Source organism: Jaculus jaculus, chromosome 2 (assembly GCF_020740685.1).
Source record: "Jaculus jaculus isolate mJacJac1 chromosome 2, mJacJac1.mat.Y.cur, whole genome shotgun sequence".
NCBI classification, from domain to species: domain Eukaryota; kingdom Metazoa; phylum Chordata; class Mammalia; order Rodentia; family Dipodidae; genus Jaculus; species Jaculus jaculus.
The window spans coordinates 69,205,013-69,219,268 of record NC_059103.1 but is presented as its reverse complement, the minus strand read 5'-3'; the positions used below and the strand labels follow the sequence as shown (position 1 = coordinate 69,219,268).

Below are 14,256 nucleotides of genomic sequence, written 5' to 3'. Positions count from 1 at the left end.
ATCACCCCAATCCCACAAATCTTTTTTTTTTTTTTCCCAAGGCAGGTTCTCACTATAGTCTAGGCTGACCTGGAACTCACTCAGTAGGCCAGGATGGCCTTTAATTCACAATGATCTTCCTAAATCAGCCTCCCAAATGCTGAGATTATAGACAGGAATGAGCCACAATACCTGGCCATTATTTTTTTTTAATATTTAATCAATTCATTTATGAGAGCGAGAGAGAGAGAGAGAAAGGAAGGGAGGGAGGGAGGGAGGGAGGGAGGGAGGGAGGGAGGGAGGGAGGGAAGAAGGGAGGGGGAGGAGGTAGGTGGAGAGAATGGTTGTACCAGGGCCTCTAGCCACTGGAAATGAACCCTTGCACCACCTAATGGATCTGGTTTATGTGGGTCCTAGAGAATGGAACCTGGGTCCTTTGACTTTGCAGGCAAGCCCTTTAACTACTAATCCATCTCTCCAATCCCTGGCCATTATTTTTAAGAGAAGTGTTATCTATTCCACTGATATATTGGCAAGGTTAAAGTATACTAGAGATAATAATTTGGGGCTAGGGATGTAATTTATTTGTAAGTGCCTGCCTAGCATGCATGTTGCTCTGGATTTAATCCCCAGCACCACATAAAACTCTTGCCCATAATCCCAGCATTCAGGAGGTAGAGGCAGGGGAGTTAGATGTTCAAGGGCATCCTCAGCTACACAGTGAAGCCAACCTGGGCTACTTAAAACCTGTCTCAAAACAAAAAGGGGGGCTGGAGGATGGCTCCATGGTTAAAAGCATTTGTGTGCAAAGCCTGTAGGCCTGGGTTTGATACGCTAGTACCCACATAAAGGCAGATGCACAAAGTGGCACATGGATCTGGAATTTGTTTGCAGAGGCAGAAAGCTCTGCTGTGCCCATTCTCCCTCTCTGTCCTTCTCTATCTCTGTCAAATAAATAAATAAAATGTTTTTTAAAAATTCAGTAGAAAAAAAAATTCAGTAGAGATAATAATAATATAATTGTACTCTGATTCTGTATTACATACTAAGGAAGAGAAATAAGGGCAAACAAATGCAAAGAGTGGAAGAAAATGCCCTTTTGCCAGACTTTGAGGTCCAGGCCACAGATCTTTCTCCCTGAGCTCAGTTCCTCAGACCTCCATGGAGCCACACCCTCTTCCCTTATTTGTTCTATGCTTTTTGCATTTATCTTTGGCCAAACACTGTCACCATAAGGGCTATCTATCTAGTATACTCCCTATCTAGTATACTCCCACTCTCAGCCCCTCTGTTCTCACCCTACTCCCTTGCTCACATCCTCTCCTGCCCCTCCTGATACACTGGCTGTTGCTGCCTCACGGCTGTAACAAGATGGGGAATTTGGCCCATATAGGATCCAGCCTACATCCTTCCCACGCTGCAGGGGCCGAAAGAGAAACAGTAAATCTCTTCAGTAATAAGCCTCAGTTATCTGGAGTGGAATGTACATGTAACATTATTTAATAGATGAGTTTTTTTTTTCAAGGTAGGGTCTTGCTGTAGTCAAGGCTGACCTGGAATTCACTATGTAGTCTCAGCGTGGCCTTGAACTCATGGCTATCCTCTTACCTCTGCCTCCCAAATGCTGGGATTAAAGGTGTGTGCCACCATGCCCAGCTCCATAGATGACATTTTTGTGAGATAATTCGTGTAATCCTGGTCGTCCTGAACTCTCCTGTGTCTGTCTCCAAGGGCTGTGATTGCAAGTGTGTGCCACCATACCGTGCATGCAGTACTGGGGGTTGAACCCAGGGCTTCATGCATGTAGGCGAACACTTTGTCAGCTGAAATACATCCACAGAATAGATGGCACCTCTTTTTGGTTTAGCAATGAATGTCTCCCTCAGAAGTATTTGTATCAGCTGGGATCTGCAGTAGGGATTTTCTGTTTTAGGTTCCCCCAGAGAATATTTGGAAGAGATCATCTTTCCAATTCTGCTTCCTGGAATGGCCAACCTGCTTCACCAAGCAAAGAAAGAAAAATGCTTCGAGGTCAGTTGTTTGGTGGGGTCTCTGTGTTTTAAAATTCTCAATGACCTGTTTAAGTCAGGTGGCAGCCCACTGTCAGTACTATCCTGTTGCTGTTCTCAATATGAGGGAAGCCTAGGTTTAGAGTCCCTTATCCAAGCCCAGTCATGACATCATTTGTACACATATACACATGCACTGCCACCTGCCTGGCCTTCCTTCTGACCCTTTTGGGCAGTGGGCTTTGAGCAGGTTTCTCAAGTCTTCCCGTTCATTGCAAGTGCTTACTAATGCTCTACTCACCTCGTTTGTCTCTGGATGAACTCCCTCCTCCAGCCTGTCCTTTCTTCATTTTATGCCAACTATTTGTTTATGTGCTTATTTATTTACTTACTTAACTTACTTACATGAGACAGAGCCTTAAGTTTGCCAGATAGCCTCTACCTAACTCCTTATGTAGCCAAGACTAGCCTTGAACTCATTGGTGCTGGGATTTCAGGTGTGCACTACCATGTCTGGCTCCTGTGCCAACTATGTATATGTATATGGAGCTTTCTTTGGGAAATGATGCCATACACCAGGGCTCTGTAGATGTAGATCATTAGCCATGTATGTGCATGGTCTGCTCTGGCACTCCAGCCCCACATGGATATCCTCAGGGACTCATCTTTTGCAGTTGACAGGATACGCTGGGTGTGTGTGTGTCTGCACAACTTTGAATTTCAGACTTTGATGTCCCACACAAAAAGAGTGCATAAATAACAACACTTGCTCTGCTAAGAGCCATTATTTCCTTCTTGACCCAGCAGCCATGAGGTTCCTTCTGTTATTATTGTATAAGTTCTGCAGACAGGAAACAGGACACAGGTGTTCAAAGCATGATCAAGAGCAAATGCAGAGCTAGGACTTGAATCCAGATTAAATGATTCAAAATGACACTTTCAAAGTTGGCAGTAAATTTTCTAGATGCAACCATTAGTTTATAGGAAACATAGAGGATGAATAAACTATACCATGGGAACATATTGAGCAAAATCCAGAATATGGGAAACTCTAGGTCAAACAAAATCATATAGTTAAATTGCCTGACTTCTTTGGTTTTTTGTTTTTTTGAGGTAAAGTTTCACTCTAGTCTAGGCTGACCTGGAATTTACTATGAAGTCTCAGGGTGGCCTTGAACTCACAATGATCCTCCTACCTCTGCCTCCAGAGTGCTGGGATTAAAGGTGTGCACCACCAAGCCTGACCTCTCTTCTACCTCTTAATTATTTTATCTCAAAGTCTGTTGATTAAAGAAGTCAGGCAGGAAGTGGCACATGCCTTTAATCCCAGCATTTGGGAGGCAGAGGTAAGAGAATCACCTTGAGTTAGAGGCCACCCTAAGAATTCAGAGTGAATTCCAGGTCAGCCTAGGCTAGAGTGAGACCCTACCTCAAAAAAGAAAAAAAAAAAAAAAAGAGGTAGGAGAGAAACTCAGATTAAAAAATAACTGTACCCAGTTCCCTGGCTTCCAGTGCCCTGCTGCTGGTGTGGGGCTGCTTGAACCTGCCTGCTGCAGGAGTGGGCCTGGTCTCCCTGCTCCTGGTTCTCCTTCAGTGACAGCAGCAAGAACCTAGGAGATGAACCACCCCTCACACATCAGCCAAGGCCCAGGCGAAACCACCGAGGAATCAAGAAGATGAGCAAGAGTGCTACTTCAAAGGCAAGCCTGTCACCCAGCGCCAGGGTCATGGAGACAGACACTGGGGATACTCAAAGCATAACAGAGCAAAAACCCAGAAGCTGATGTGAGCACAAAACTAACGTAGACTTAAAACACACCCACCAGCTGGGCATGGCAGTGCATGCCTTTAATCCCAGCATCTGGGAGGTAGGGTTAAGAGGGTCTCTGTGAGTTCGAGGCTACCCTGAGACCACATAGTGAATTCCAGGTCAGCCTGGGCTAGAGTGAGACCCTACCTTGAAAAAAACGAAATAAAATAAAATAATAAAATAAAATTAATGAAAATACGCCCACTACAGCTCAGGGAATTTTGCAGAAGAGGGGTAGAAAGATTGTCAGAGCCACAGAGTGGAAAAGAATGTCCTGAGGTTTCCCCCCCACACACACACCACCAGTACCTACTGCTGCTCTCACATTTCATAACTCACAACCCCAGAGGGAATGCCAGCAATCCCAGTGAGGAGGGCCCTCAGTGGCATGGGGGCAGGGAGGAGGGAACTGATGGTGTTAACACATAATGTGTCCATACAAAGTTTTTACTTAACAAAAAAAAAAAAATATTAGAACAGGGTGTGGTGGTTCACAACTTTCGTCCCAGCACTCAGGAGGCTGAGGTAAAAGGATCTCTGTGAGTTCAAGGATAGCCCGGAGCTACATAGTTCTCAGTCACTCTGGGCTAGAGTAAGACCCTCCCTCAAAAAAATTGTAAAAGGCTAGATATGGGAGTATATACCTGGAATCCCAGCACTCAGAAGGTCGTGGAAGATCATGAGTTCCATATGAGCCTGGACTGCATCTTGAAACCCTGTCTCAAAAAAGAAAAGAAAATGCCAGGTGTGGTGGCGTACACCTTTAATCCCAGCATTCAGGAGGCAAAGGTAGGAGGATCACTGAGTGTTCAAGGCCACCCTGAGACCACATAATGAATTCCAGGTCAGTCTGAGCCATAATGAGAAAAAAGAAAAGAAAAGAAAGGAAAAGAAAAGAAAGGGCTGGAGAGCTGGCTTAGCAGTTAAGGCACTTGCCTGCAAAGCCTAAGGACCCAGGTTTGATTCCCCAGTACTCACACACATAAGCCATATGCACAGGTGGCACGTGTGACTGGGGTTCATTTGCAGTGGCTAGAGGCCCTGGTGCACCCATTCTGCCTATCTGCCTCTCTTTCTCATAAATAAATTAATAAATTTCTCCTCAATGTTCCCTGAGCCACGGCAGGCCTGATGGCAGTCTGATTTAAGGTTGAGCTCTCTGTGGCCTCTGGATGTCTGTCTAATCTGATGGGTTTGGCTGTCAGTCACCATTGCCCTTTAGATGGGAGAAGGGAGAGGGAGAGGGAGAGGGAGAGGGAGAGAGAGAGGGAGGGGGGAGGGAGGGAGGGAGGGAGGGAGGGAGGCAGATCTAATACAGTCCAACAAAGAGAAAGACAAACTTACAGAAAAGTATGCGTGGGAATTTCAAGATATTCAGGACACTATGAAAAGATCAAATATAAGAATTCAGGGCATAGTAGAAGGAGAAGAATTCCACTCCAAAGGAATAGTAGGCATCTACAACAAAATCGTAGAAGAAAATTTCCCCCAAATTGGGAAAGAGGTGCCAATGCAGATACAGGAAGCCTTTAGAACACCAGCCAGATAAAACCTGGAAAGAACCTCTCCTCACCACATTATAATCAAACTTCTAAACACACACACCAAAGAAAAAATATTGAAAGCAGTTAGAGAGAAAAATCAAGTTACCTACAAAGGCAAGCCCATCAGGATTACAGCAGATTATTCAACACAACATTTAAAAGCCAGAAGGGACTGGAGTGATATATTTCAAGTTCTGAAAGATAACAACTGTCAACCAAGGCTACTTTATCCTGAGAAGCTATCCATTCAGATAGACAGAGAAATAAGGACATTCAATGACAAAAGCAGGTTAAAGGAGTATTTGAAGACAAAACCAGCTCTACAGAAAATCCTTGATAGAATCCTCCATGCTGAAGAAAAGGAAAAGCACACATATAAGGAACCTAGAAAAAACAAGCAATACTCAAATACTAGTTAACACAAGAGAGCACAGGTAGAACCGAAACCACAAAAAAAAAAAAAAAAGGCAAACATAAATACACACCTTTCAATAATATCTCTTAATATCAATGGCCTCAATGCCCCAACGAAAAGACATAGGTTTGCAGACTGGGTTAAAAAGCAGGATCCTACAATTTGTTCCAAGAAACTCACCTTTCTACAAAGGATAGACATTATCTTAGGGTGAAAGGTTGGAAGACGGTGTTTCAAGCAAATGGGCCTAGAAAACAAGCAGGGGTTGCTATCCTAATATCTGATAAGGTAGACTTCAGTCCAATGTTAATCAAGAAACATAAGGAAGATTACTTTATACTGATTAAGGGCACACTCCAACAGGAGGACATTACAATCCTAACATATATGCACCTAACATGGGGGCTCCCAAATTCATCAAACAAAGACCATTAGAACTAAGGTCACAGATAACACCAAACACAGTGGTGGTGGTGACTTTTACACCCCACTCTCATCAATTGACAGGTCATCCCGGGAAAGAATAAACAGAGAGGCATCTGGACTAAATGAGGTCATAGAAGGAATGGACCTAACAGATATATACAGGACATTTCATCCAAAGGCTGCAGAATATACATTTCTTTTCAGCAACACATGGAACATTCTCTAAAATAGACCATATATTAGGACACAAAGCAAATCTTAACAAATTCAGGAAAATTGAAATAATTCCTTGCATTCTATCTGACCACAATGGAATTAAACTACAACTCAGTAGCAAGAAAAGCTATAGAGCATACACAAAATCATGGAAACTGAACAATACAATACTAAATGATGGATGGGTCAATGAAGAAATCAAGAAGGAAATCAAAAAAATTAATAGAATCAAACGATAACGAGAACACAAATTATCAAAATCTCTGGGACAAAATGAAGGCAGTTCTAAGAGGTAAATTTATAGCCTTAAGTGCCTGTATTAAAAGGTCGCAAGTAGGGCTGGAGAGATGGCTTAGCAGTTAAGCGCTTGCCTGTGAAGCCTAAGGACCCCGGTTCGAGGCTCAGTTCCCCAGGTCCCACGTTAGCCAGATGCACAAGGGGGCGCACATGTCTGGAGTTTGTTTGCAGAGGCTGGAAGCCCTGGCGTGCCCATTCTCTCTCTCTCCCTCTATCTGTCTTTCCCTCTGTGTCTGTCGCTCTCAAATAAATAAATAAATAAATTAAAAAAAAAAAAAGGTCACAAGTAAGCGACCTAATGCTTCACCTTAAAGCCTTGGAAAAAGAACAAGGCAAACCAAAAATCAGTAGATGGGAAGAAATAATAAAGATTAGGGCAGACATTAATGAAATAGAAACAAACAAACAAAAAAATCCAAAGAATTAATGAAACAAAGAGTTGGTTCTTTGAAAGGATAAACGAGATTGATAAACCCTTAGAAAATCTGACCAAAAGAAAGAAAGAATAGACACAAATTAATAAACTTAGAGATGAAAAAGGCAACATCACAACAGATACTAGAGAAATTCAAAAAATCATAGGGACATACTAAAACAGCATACTCCACAAAGTATGAAAATCTGAAAGAAATGGATGATTTTCTTGATTTATATGACTACCTAAATTAAATCAAAATGAGATTAATCACTTAAATAGACCTATAACAAACATGGAGATCCGAACAGTTATCAATAATCTCCCAACTAAAAAAAGCCCAGGCCCAGATGGATTCACTGCTGAATTTTACCAGACCTTTAAGGAAGAGCTAACACCATTGCTTCTTAAGCTTTTCCTGGAAATAGAAAAAGAAGGAATTCTACCAAACTCCTTCTATGAGGCCAGCATCCCCCTGATACCAAAACCAGGCAAGATAGAACAAAAAAAGAAAATTACAGACCAATCTCCCTCATGAACATAGATGCAAAAATTTTCAACAAAATATTGGCAAACGGAATACAAGAGTATATCAGAAATAAAAAAAGATCATTCATCCTGACCAAGTAGGCTTTATCCCAGAGATGCAGGGATGGTTCAACATACGTAAATCTATAAATGTAATACATTATATAAACGGGTTGAAGGACAAAAATCACATGATCATCTCATTAGACGCAGAGAAAGCATTTGACAAAACCCAACATCCCTTCATGATAAAAGTCCTACAGAGACTGGGAATAGAAAGAACATATCTCAATATAATAAAAGCTATTTATGACAAGCCTACAGCCAACATATTTCTAAATGGGGAAAAACCGGAAGCTTTTCCACTAAAATCAGGAACAAGACAAGGGTGTCCACTTTCCCCACTTTTATTCAATATAGTTTTGGAAGTCTTAGCCATAGCAATAAGACAAGAGACACATATAAAAGGGATACAAATTGGAAAGGAAGAGATCAAGTTATCATTATTTGCAGATGACATGATTCTATACATAAAGGACCCTAAAGACTCTACCAGCAAACTGTTAGAGCTGATAAAAACCTACAGCCATGTAGCAGGATACAAAATAAATACACAGAAATCAGTAGCCTTCATATATGCTAACAACAAACACACAGAGGATGAAATCAGAGAATCACTCCAATTCACAATTGCATCAAAAAAAAAAAAAATAAATAAAGTACCTTGGAATAAACCTAACCAAGGAAGTAAAGAATCTCTACAATGAGAACTTTAAAACACTCAAGCGAGAAATTGCGGAAGGCACTAGAAAGTGGAGAAATATCCCTTGTTCCTGGATTGGAAGAATCAATATTGTGAAAATGGTAATTTTACCTAAAGTAATCTACACACTTAATGCAATCCCTATCAAAATTCCAAAGGCATTCTTCATAGAAATAGAAAAAACAATCTAAAAATTCATTTGGAATCACAAAAAACCTTGAATATCTAAAATAATACTGAGCAACAAAAATAAGGCTGGTGGTATCACCATACCTGATTTTAACCTATACTACAGAGCCATAGTAACAAAAGCAGTGTGATACTGGCACAAAAACAGACATGTAGATCAATGGAACAGAATAGAGGACCCAGATGTAAGTCCAGGTAGCTATAGCCACCTGATATTCAATAAAAATGCCAAAAATACTCATTGGAGGAAAGACAACCTCTTCAGCAAATGGTGTTGGGAAAACTGGATATATATCTGTAGAAGGAAGAAAATATATCCTTTTATCTCTCCATGCACAAGAATTAAATCTAAATGGATTAAAGACCTTAACATCCGACCTGAAACTATGAAACTGCTAAAGAAAAAAGTAGGGGAAACTCTTCAACATATTGGTCTTGGCAAAGACTTTCTGAATACAACCCCAATTGCTCAGGCAATAAAACCACAGATTAATCATTGGGACCTCATGAAATTACAAAGATTTTGCACTGCAAAGAACACAGTGAAAAAAGCAAAGAGGAAACCTACAGAATGGGAAAAAATCTTTGCCAGCTATATATCTGATAGAGGATTAATATCTAGGATATACAAAGAACTCAAAAAGTTAAATAATAAGGAATCAAACAAGCCAATCAAAAAATGGGCTATGGGGCTAAATAGAGCATTCTCAAAGAAAGAAATATGAATGGCATATAAGCATCTAAAAAAATGTTCTACGTCACTAGTCATCAGGGAAATGCAGATTAAAACCACATTGAGATTCCATCGCATCCCTGTCAGATTGGCCACAATCATGAAAACAAATAATCATAAATGTTGGCGGGATGTGGAAAAAGAGGAACCTTCCTACACTGCTGGTGGGAATGCAATCTGGTCCAGCCATTGTGGAAATCAGTGTGGAAGTTCCTAAAACAGCTAAAGATTAATCTACCATATGACCCAGCTATAGCACTCCTAGGCATATATCCAAAGGACTCATCTCATTTTCTTAGAAGTACATGCTCAACCATGTTTATTGCTGCTCAATTCATAATAGCTGGGAAATGGAACCAGCCTATATGTCCCTCAACTGATGAATGGATAATGAAGATGTGGCACATTTATACAATGGAGTTCTACTCAGCGGTAAAGAAAAATGAAGTTTTGAAATTTGCAGAAAAATGGATGGACCTGGAAAGGATTATACTAAGTGAGGTAACCCAGGCCCAGAAAGCCAAGCGCCACATGTTCTCTCTCATTGTGAATCCTAGCTACAGATGATTGGGCTTCTGTGTGAGAAGAAAAATACTTAGTAGCAGAGGCCAGTAATTTAAAAAGGAGATATAAAGGGAAGAGAAAGGAAGGGAGGAGGGTACTTAATAGGTTGATATTGTATATATGTAAATACAACGATTGAGATAGGGAGGTAATATGAAAGAGAATGGAATTTCAAAGGAGAAAGTGTCGGTGGGGGGAGGGAGGGAATTACCATGAGATATTTTTTTATAATCTTGGAAAATGTTAATAAAAATTAAAAAATTAAAAAATAAAAATAAATAAATAAATCAGTAAATAAAAAATATTACAAACAAACAAAAATATCCCATGATAATACCCTTTCTCCCCCCCAAGAAATTTTTGAACTTATTGAAACTTTTGGCCTCTTGAACTGTTTCTTCTATTTTGTCTTCCAGATTGGAGTTTCTATCCCCCACATGGCTGACTGCATTCTTGATAGCTTATAGAGAGTTTTGGACTTGTTCAATTAGGTTTGCATTTTCTACTACTTTTCTATGTATAGTTTTCATCCCTCTGTCAAGTTCCCTTTTCACATCATTTTCTGATTTTCTTGGTGCTTTTTGGAATATATCCTTGCATTTCTATGTCTCCATTAAGCTTAGCCAGCTGGTTTTTGAAGTCCTCTTTGTTTTTTTCACTCTCCTTCACTGTCTTTGGACCCCTTCCATTTTTTTTATCTATTAACTCTAGTCTAGCATGGAAAGCATTCCTATGATTATCGGCCCTTTGTTGCTTTTCTGCATGTTCTGCTATTTGTTTGGTCAGGGTTGTATAGCTTATAACTTCATTTTGGGGTTCTGATCCTAATGTCTCTTTGATGTTTTGATTAGAAACATCCATTGTAGGAGTGGGCAATCTTATTGGATTTATTTGCATTTGATTTTTCATGTTATTTCTTTTGCACTGTGGCCTGCCCATCATAGTGTAGGGGCAGGGAGGGCAGGACTGAGGTCATGGGGAACTGAGGTTGCAGTGTCAGGGCGAGCAGGACTGAGGTCACTAGGGGTGAGGTGAGTGGGGTGGGGAGGAGCAGTGTGGCTTTTGTGGGGCGCTGGTGAGTGGGGCAGCTGCAGGCAGGTGGAGCTACTCTGGCCTGTGCCCCCTTGCCTGCAGTTTTTGCAGGAGGAATCTGCGGCTGGGACTATGGCTAGTATGGCTGCTTGAGGGGATTGAGGGGGCTGGTGGGCTACCCAAGAGCATGAGAATCAGCCAATTCCCTTTTTTGCCCCTCCGTATCCTTCCACTGGAGGTCTATTAGAGACTGCTCCCCTCTAGAAGACCCAATGAACACTTAATGTCTTGCCTTTCCTTCCTGAAGAGGTGTGGCGTGGTTAGGAAGAAACCATCTTGATGGGAAGTCCCTTTTTAAAAAATTTATTTATTTATTTATTTGATAGAGGAAGAGAGAGAGGGGAGGAAGGGCCGGGAGAGAGAGAGAGAGAATGGGCACTCCAGGGCCTCCAGCCACACTGCAAATGAACTTCAGATGTGTATGCCCCTTGTGCATCTGGCTAGCGTGGGTCCTGGGGAATTGAACCTGGGTCCTTTGGCTTTACAGGCAAATGTCTTAACTACTAAGCCATTCTACCAGCCCCCCATCCTGCCTTTTTTGAGGTAGGGTCTTAATCTAGCCCAGGCTGACCTGGAATTCACTATGTAGCCTCAGGTTGGCCTAGAAATCACAGTGATCCTCCTACCTCTGCCTTCCAAATGCTGGGGTTAAAGATGTGCGTCACCATACCCGGCAACGGAGACAGTTTTAACATGTATGAGCAGAGACTTCGATTTTTTAAAAAGTTACTTATGGGCTGGAGAGAAAGCCAAAGGAACCAGGTTTGATTCCCCAGGACCCATGTTAAATTCACAAGGGGGCGCAGTCATCTGGAGTATTCTCTCTCTTTCCTTCTCCCTCTTTCTCTGTCAAATAAATTAATAAATAAATTTTTAAAAATTATTTATTTGCAAGCAGAGAGAGACAGAGAGAATAGGCATGCCAAGGCCTCTAGCTGCTGTAAACAAACTCCAGATGCATGTGCCACTTTGTGCATATGTCTTTATTTGGGTCCTGGGGAATTGAACCCTGGTTGTTAGGGTTTGCAGTTAAGTGCCTTAACCACTGAGCAATCTCTCCAGTCCCTCATTTTTTTTTTTTTTTGTTGGTTTTTCCGAGGTAGGGTCTCACTCTAGCTCAGGCTGACCTGGAATTCACTATTTAGTCTCAGGGTGGCCTAGAAATCACAGTGATCCTCCTACCTCTGCCTCTCAAATGCTGGGATTAAAGGCATGCACTTCCATGTCTAGGAGAGAGAGAGAGATGGGAGGGCGAGGGAGAAAATGGGCACATCAAGGTGTGCAGCCACTACAAATAAACTCCAGATACATGTGCCACTTTGTGCATCTGGTTTTTACATGGATACTGGGGAATTGAACTCAGGTCATTAGGTTTTATTGGCAAGCTCCTTAACCACTAAGCCATCTCTCTAGGCCTGCATTTTTTTTTTTTTTTTTTTGGCATGTGTGTGGAGTAGGGTGAAGGCATGTATGTGTTCACATATGTGTGAGTATATGGGTGTGGGTGTATGTGTGCATTCCTGCATATGAAAGGCAGAAGTTGCTGTTGCATTCCTGGATCACTCTCCACTTTATTTTACTTAGGCAGGTCTCTCCTGTGAACCCAGAACTAGCTGATTTGGTCCATCTCCCCCTCCTGAGTGCTGGGACTCTATGTGGCTTCTGGGAATCCAAACTCCTGTCCTTACACTTGCATGAAAAGCACTTTTTGCATTGAGCCATTTCCCCAGTCCCAACAGTTGGATTGTTCTTGAGGTAGAAGTAGATTATGAAGTAGGACTGCTGTGAGTTCATGGCTACCCTGAGACTACATAATTAATGAATTCTAGGTCAGCCTGGGCTAGAGTGTGACCCTACCTCAAAAAAAAAAAAAAAAAAAAAAAGGACTGGAGGAGATGACTTAGCAGTTAAGGCACTTGCCTGCCAAGCCTAAGGACCCAGGTTTGATTCCCCAGTACTCACGTAAGCCAAATGCACAAGGTGGCACGTGCATCTGGAGTTTGTTTGCAGCAGCTGGAGGCTCTGGCATGCCCATTCTATCTCCCTCAAGTAAATAAATAAATGAAAAAAAGACAATTATGAGACATTGGTCAGCACACTGTGCTAGTCTGCTTTCCATGAATATAATGAACCACTAGAGATAATCAACTGATGAAACTCATACAGTGTTGGAGGCTTCAATCCAGATCAGTTGGCCCTGTTGTTTTGGGGCTATGACGATGCAGTGCACGATGGTGGGAATACGTGACACTCATATCGCAAGCCAGGGAGCAGAGAGAGGAAGGGGACACTTTGACCAAGCACTTTCCACTAGGCCTCCCTTCCCAAAGATTCCACCACCTCCCAACAGCGCCACCCTGGGGGACAGTCAACATCCTGACTATAGACATATCTATGCAGGAAGCATGGAGTACATCCCTGGTGCCCCATGGTACCAAGCACAGTACTTGGCAATGATGGAGTCACACACTGAAGCCAGGAGCCCTTCTCCTGACTTTCAAGGTCCTCTCCAGTGTTCCCTCCTTTTCCTCCCTCCCTTCATCTCTGGTCTTCCTTTCCAGGAAGTATCCTCAAGCCAAAAAGGACCACTTCGAGTTCTTGTACCCGCCCTCACTTGAAGGGCCTGCACATATGTTTTCCTTTTTTTGGAAAGCAGTCCTGGAGCTCCTTTCCTCTGCATGCTTAAGTTCTACTTGCTTTTCCGTGTTCAGCTCTGTGACACCTCTCTCAGGCTTCTAGCTCACTGGTAAGTCCAAGTGAGAAGTAATTGATGCTGGCTCTCAGATTTCATCTGTTCCTCATTTTCTATGGTAAATTAAGACAGCCTTAATTAAGACATTCTTAACCCACGTATATTTAATTTTATACATGTCTGTCTCCCCCACTCTTAAGTGCTATGGGGATAGATTCTGTCTTATTTTTGTACTTCTCAATGCATACTATACTTTCCCCAGCTGCTACCACATGGTGAACATCCTCAGTAAGTACTAAGTGAATGAGGGCATGGTTGGACATCAGAGAACACACGTGTGGACTTTCTTCTCTCTGGAAGGTCATTTCATTAGACTTACCCTGAGAGGGGAGGAAAGAAGTTATCCATGGAGTTCATGAGTTTAGTCAGCTGGAGGAGGAAGTACAGTGGATACCAAATAGCTCAGCCTGATCTCCTTACATTACTTATGTAATCATTATCAAAGTATGCCAGATTTATGATTTATAGTGTGGTTAATAGTAAGACTGTGAAGTCAGTTACCGAATTTTGAAGTTTGCCACTGC

The 14,256-nt window shown here is 42.0% G+C and overlaps 1 protein-coding gene across 1 annotated transcript in view; it reads left to right on the top strand.

Annotated features, from left to right (window-relative positions):
- The window catches only part of Iqck (IQ motif containing K), a 233,228-nt gene that overhangs the window by 21,776 nt on the left and 197,196 nt on the right, over window positions 1–14,256 (top strand). Inside the window, exon 4 of the mRNA XM_045143039.1 lies at window positions 1,913–2,010. Within this exon, the coding sequence (XP_044998974.1) occupies window positions 1,913–2,010 (98 nt within the window). The remainder of the gene's footprint in view (window positions 1–1,912; window positions 2,011–14,256) is intronic.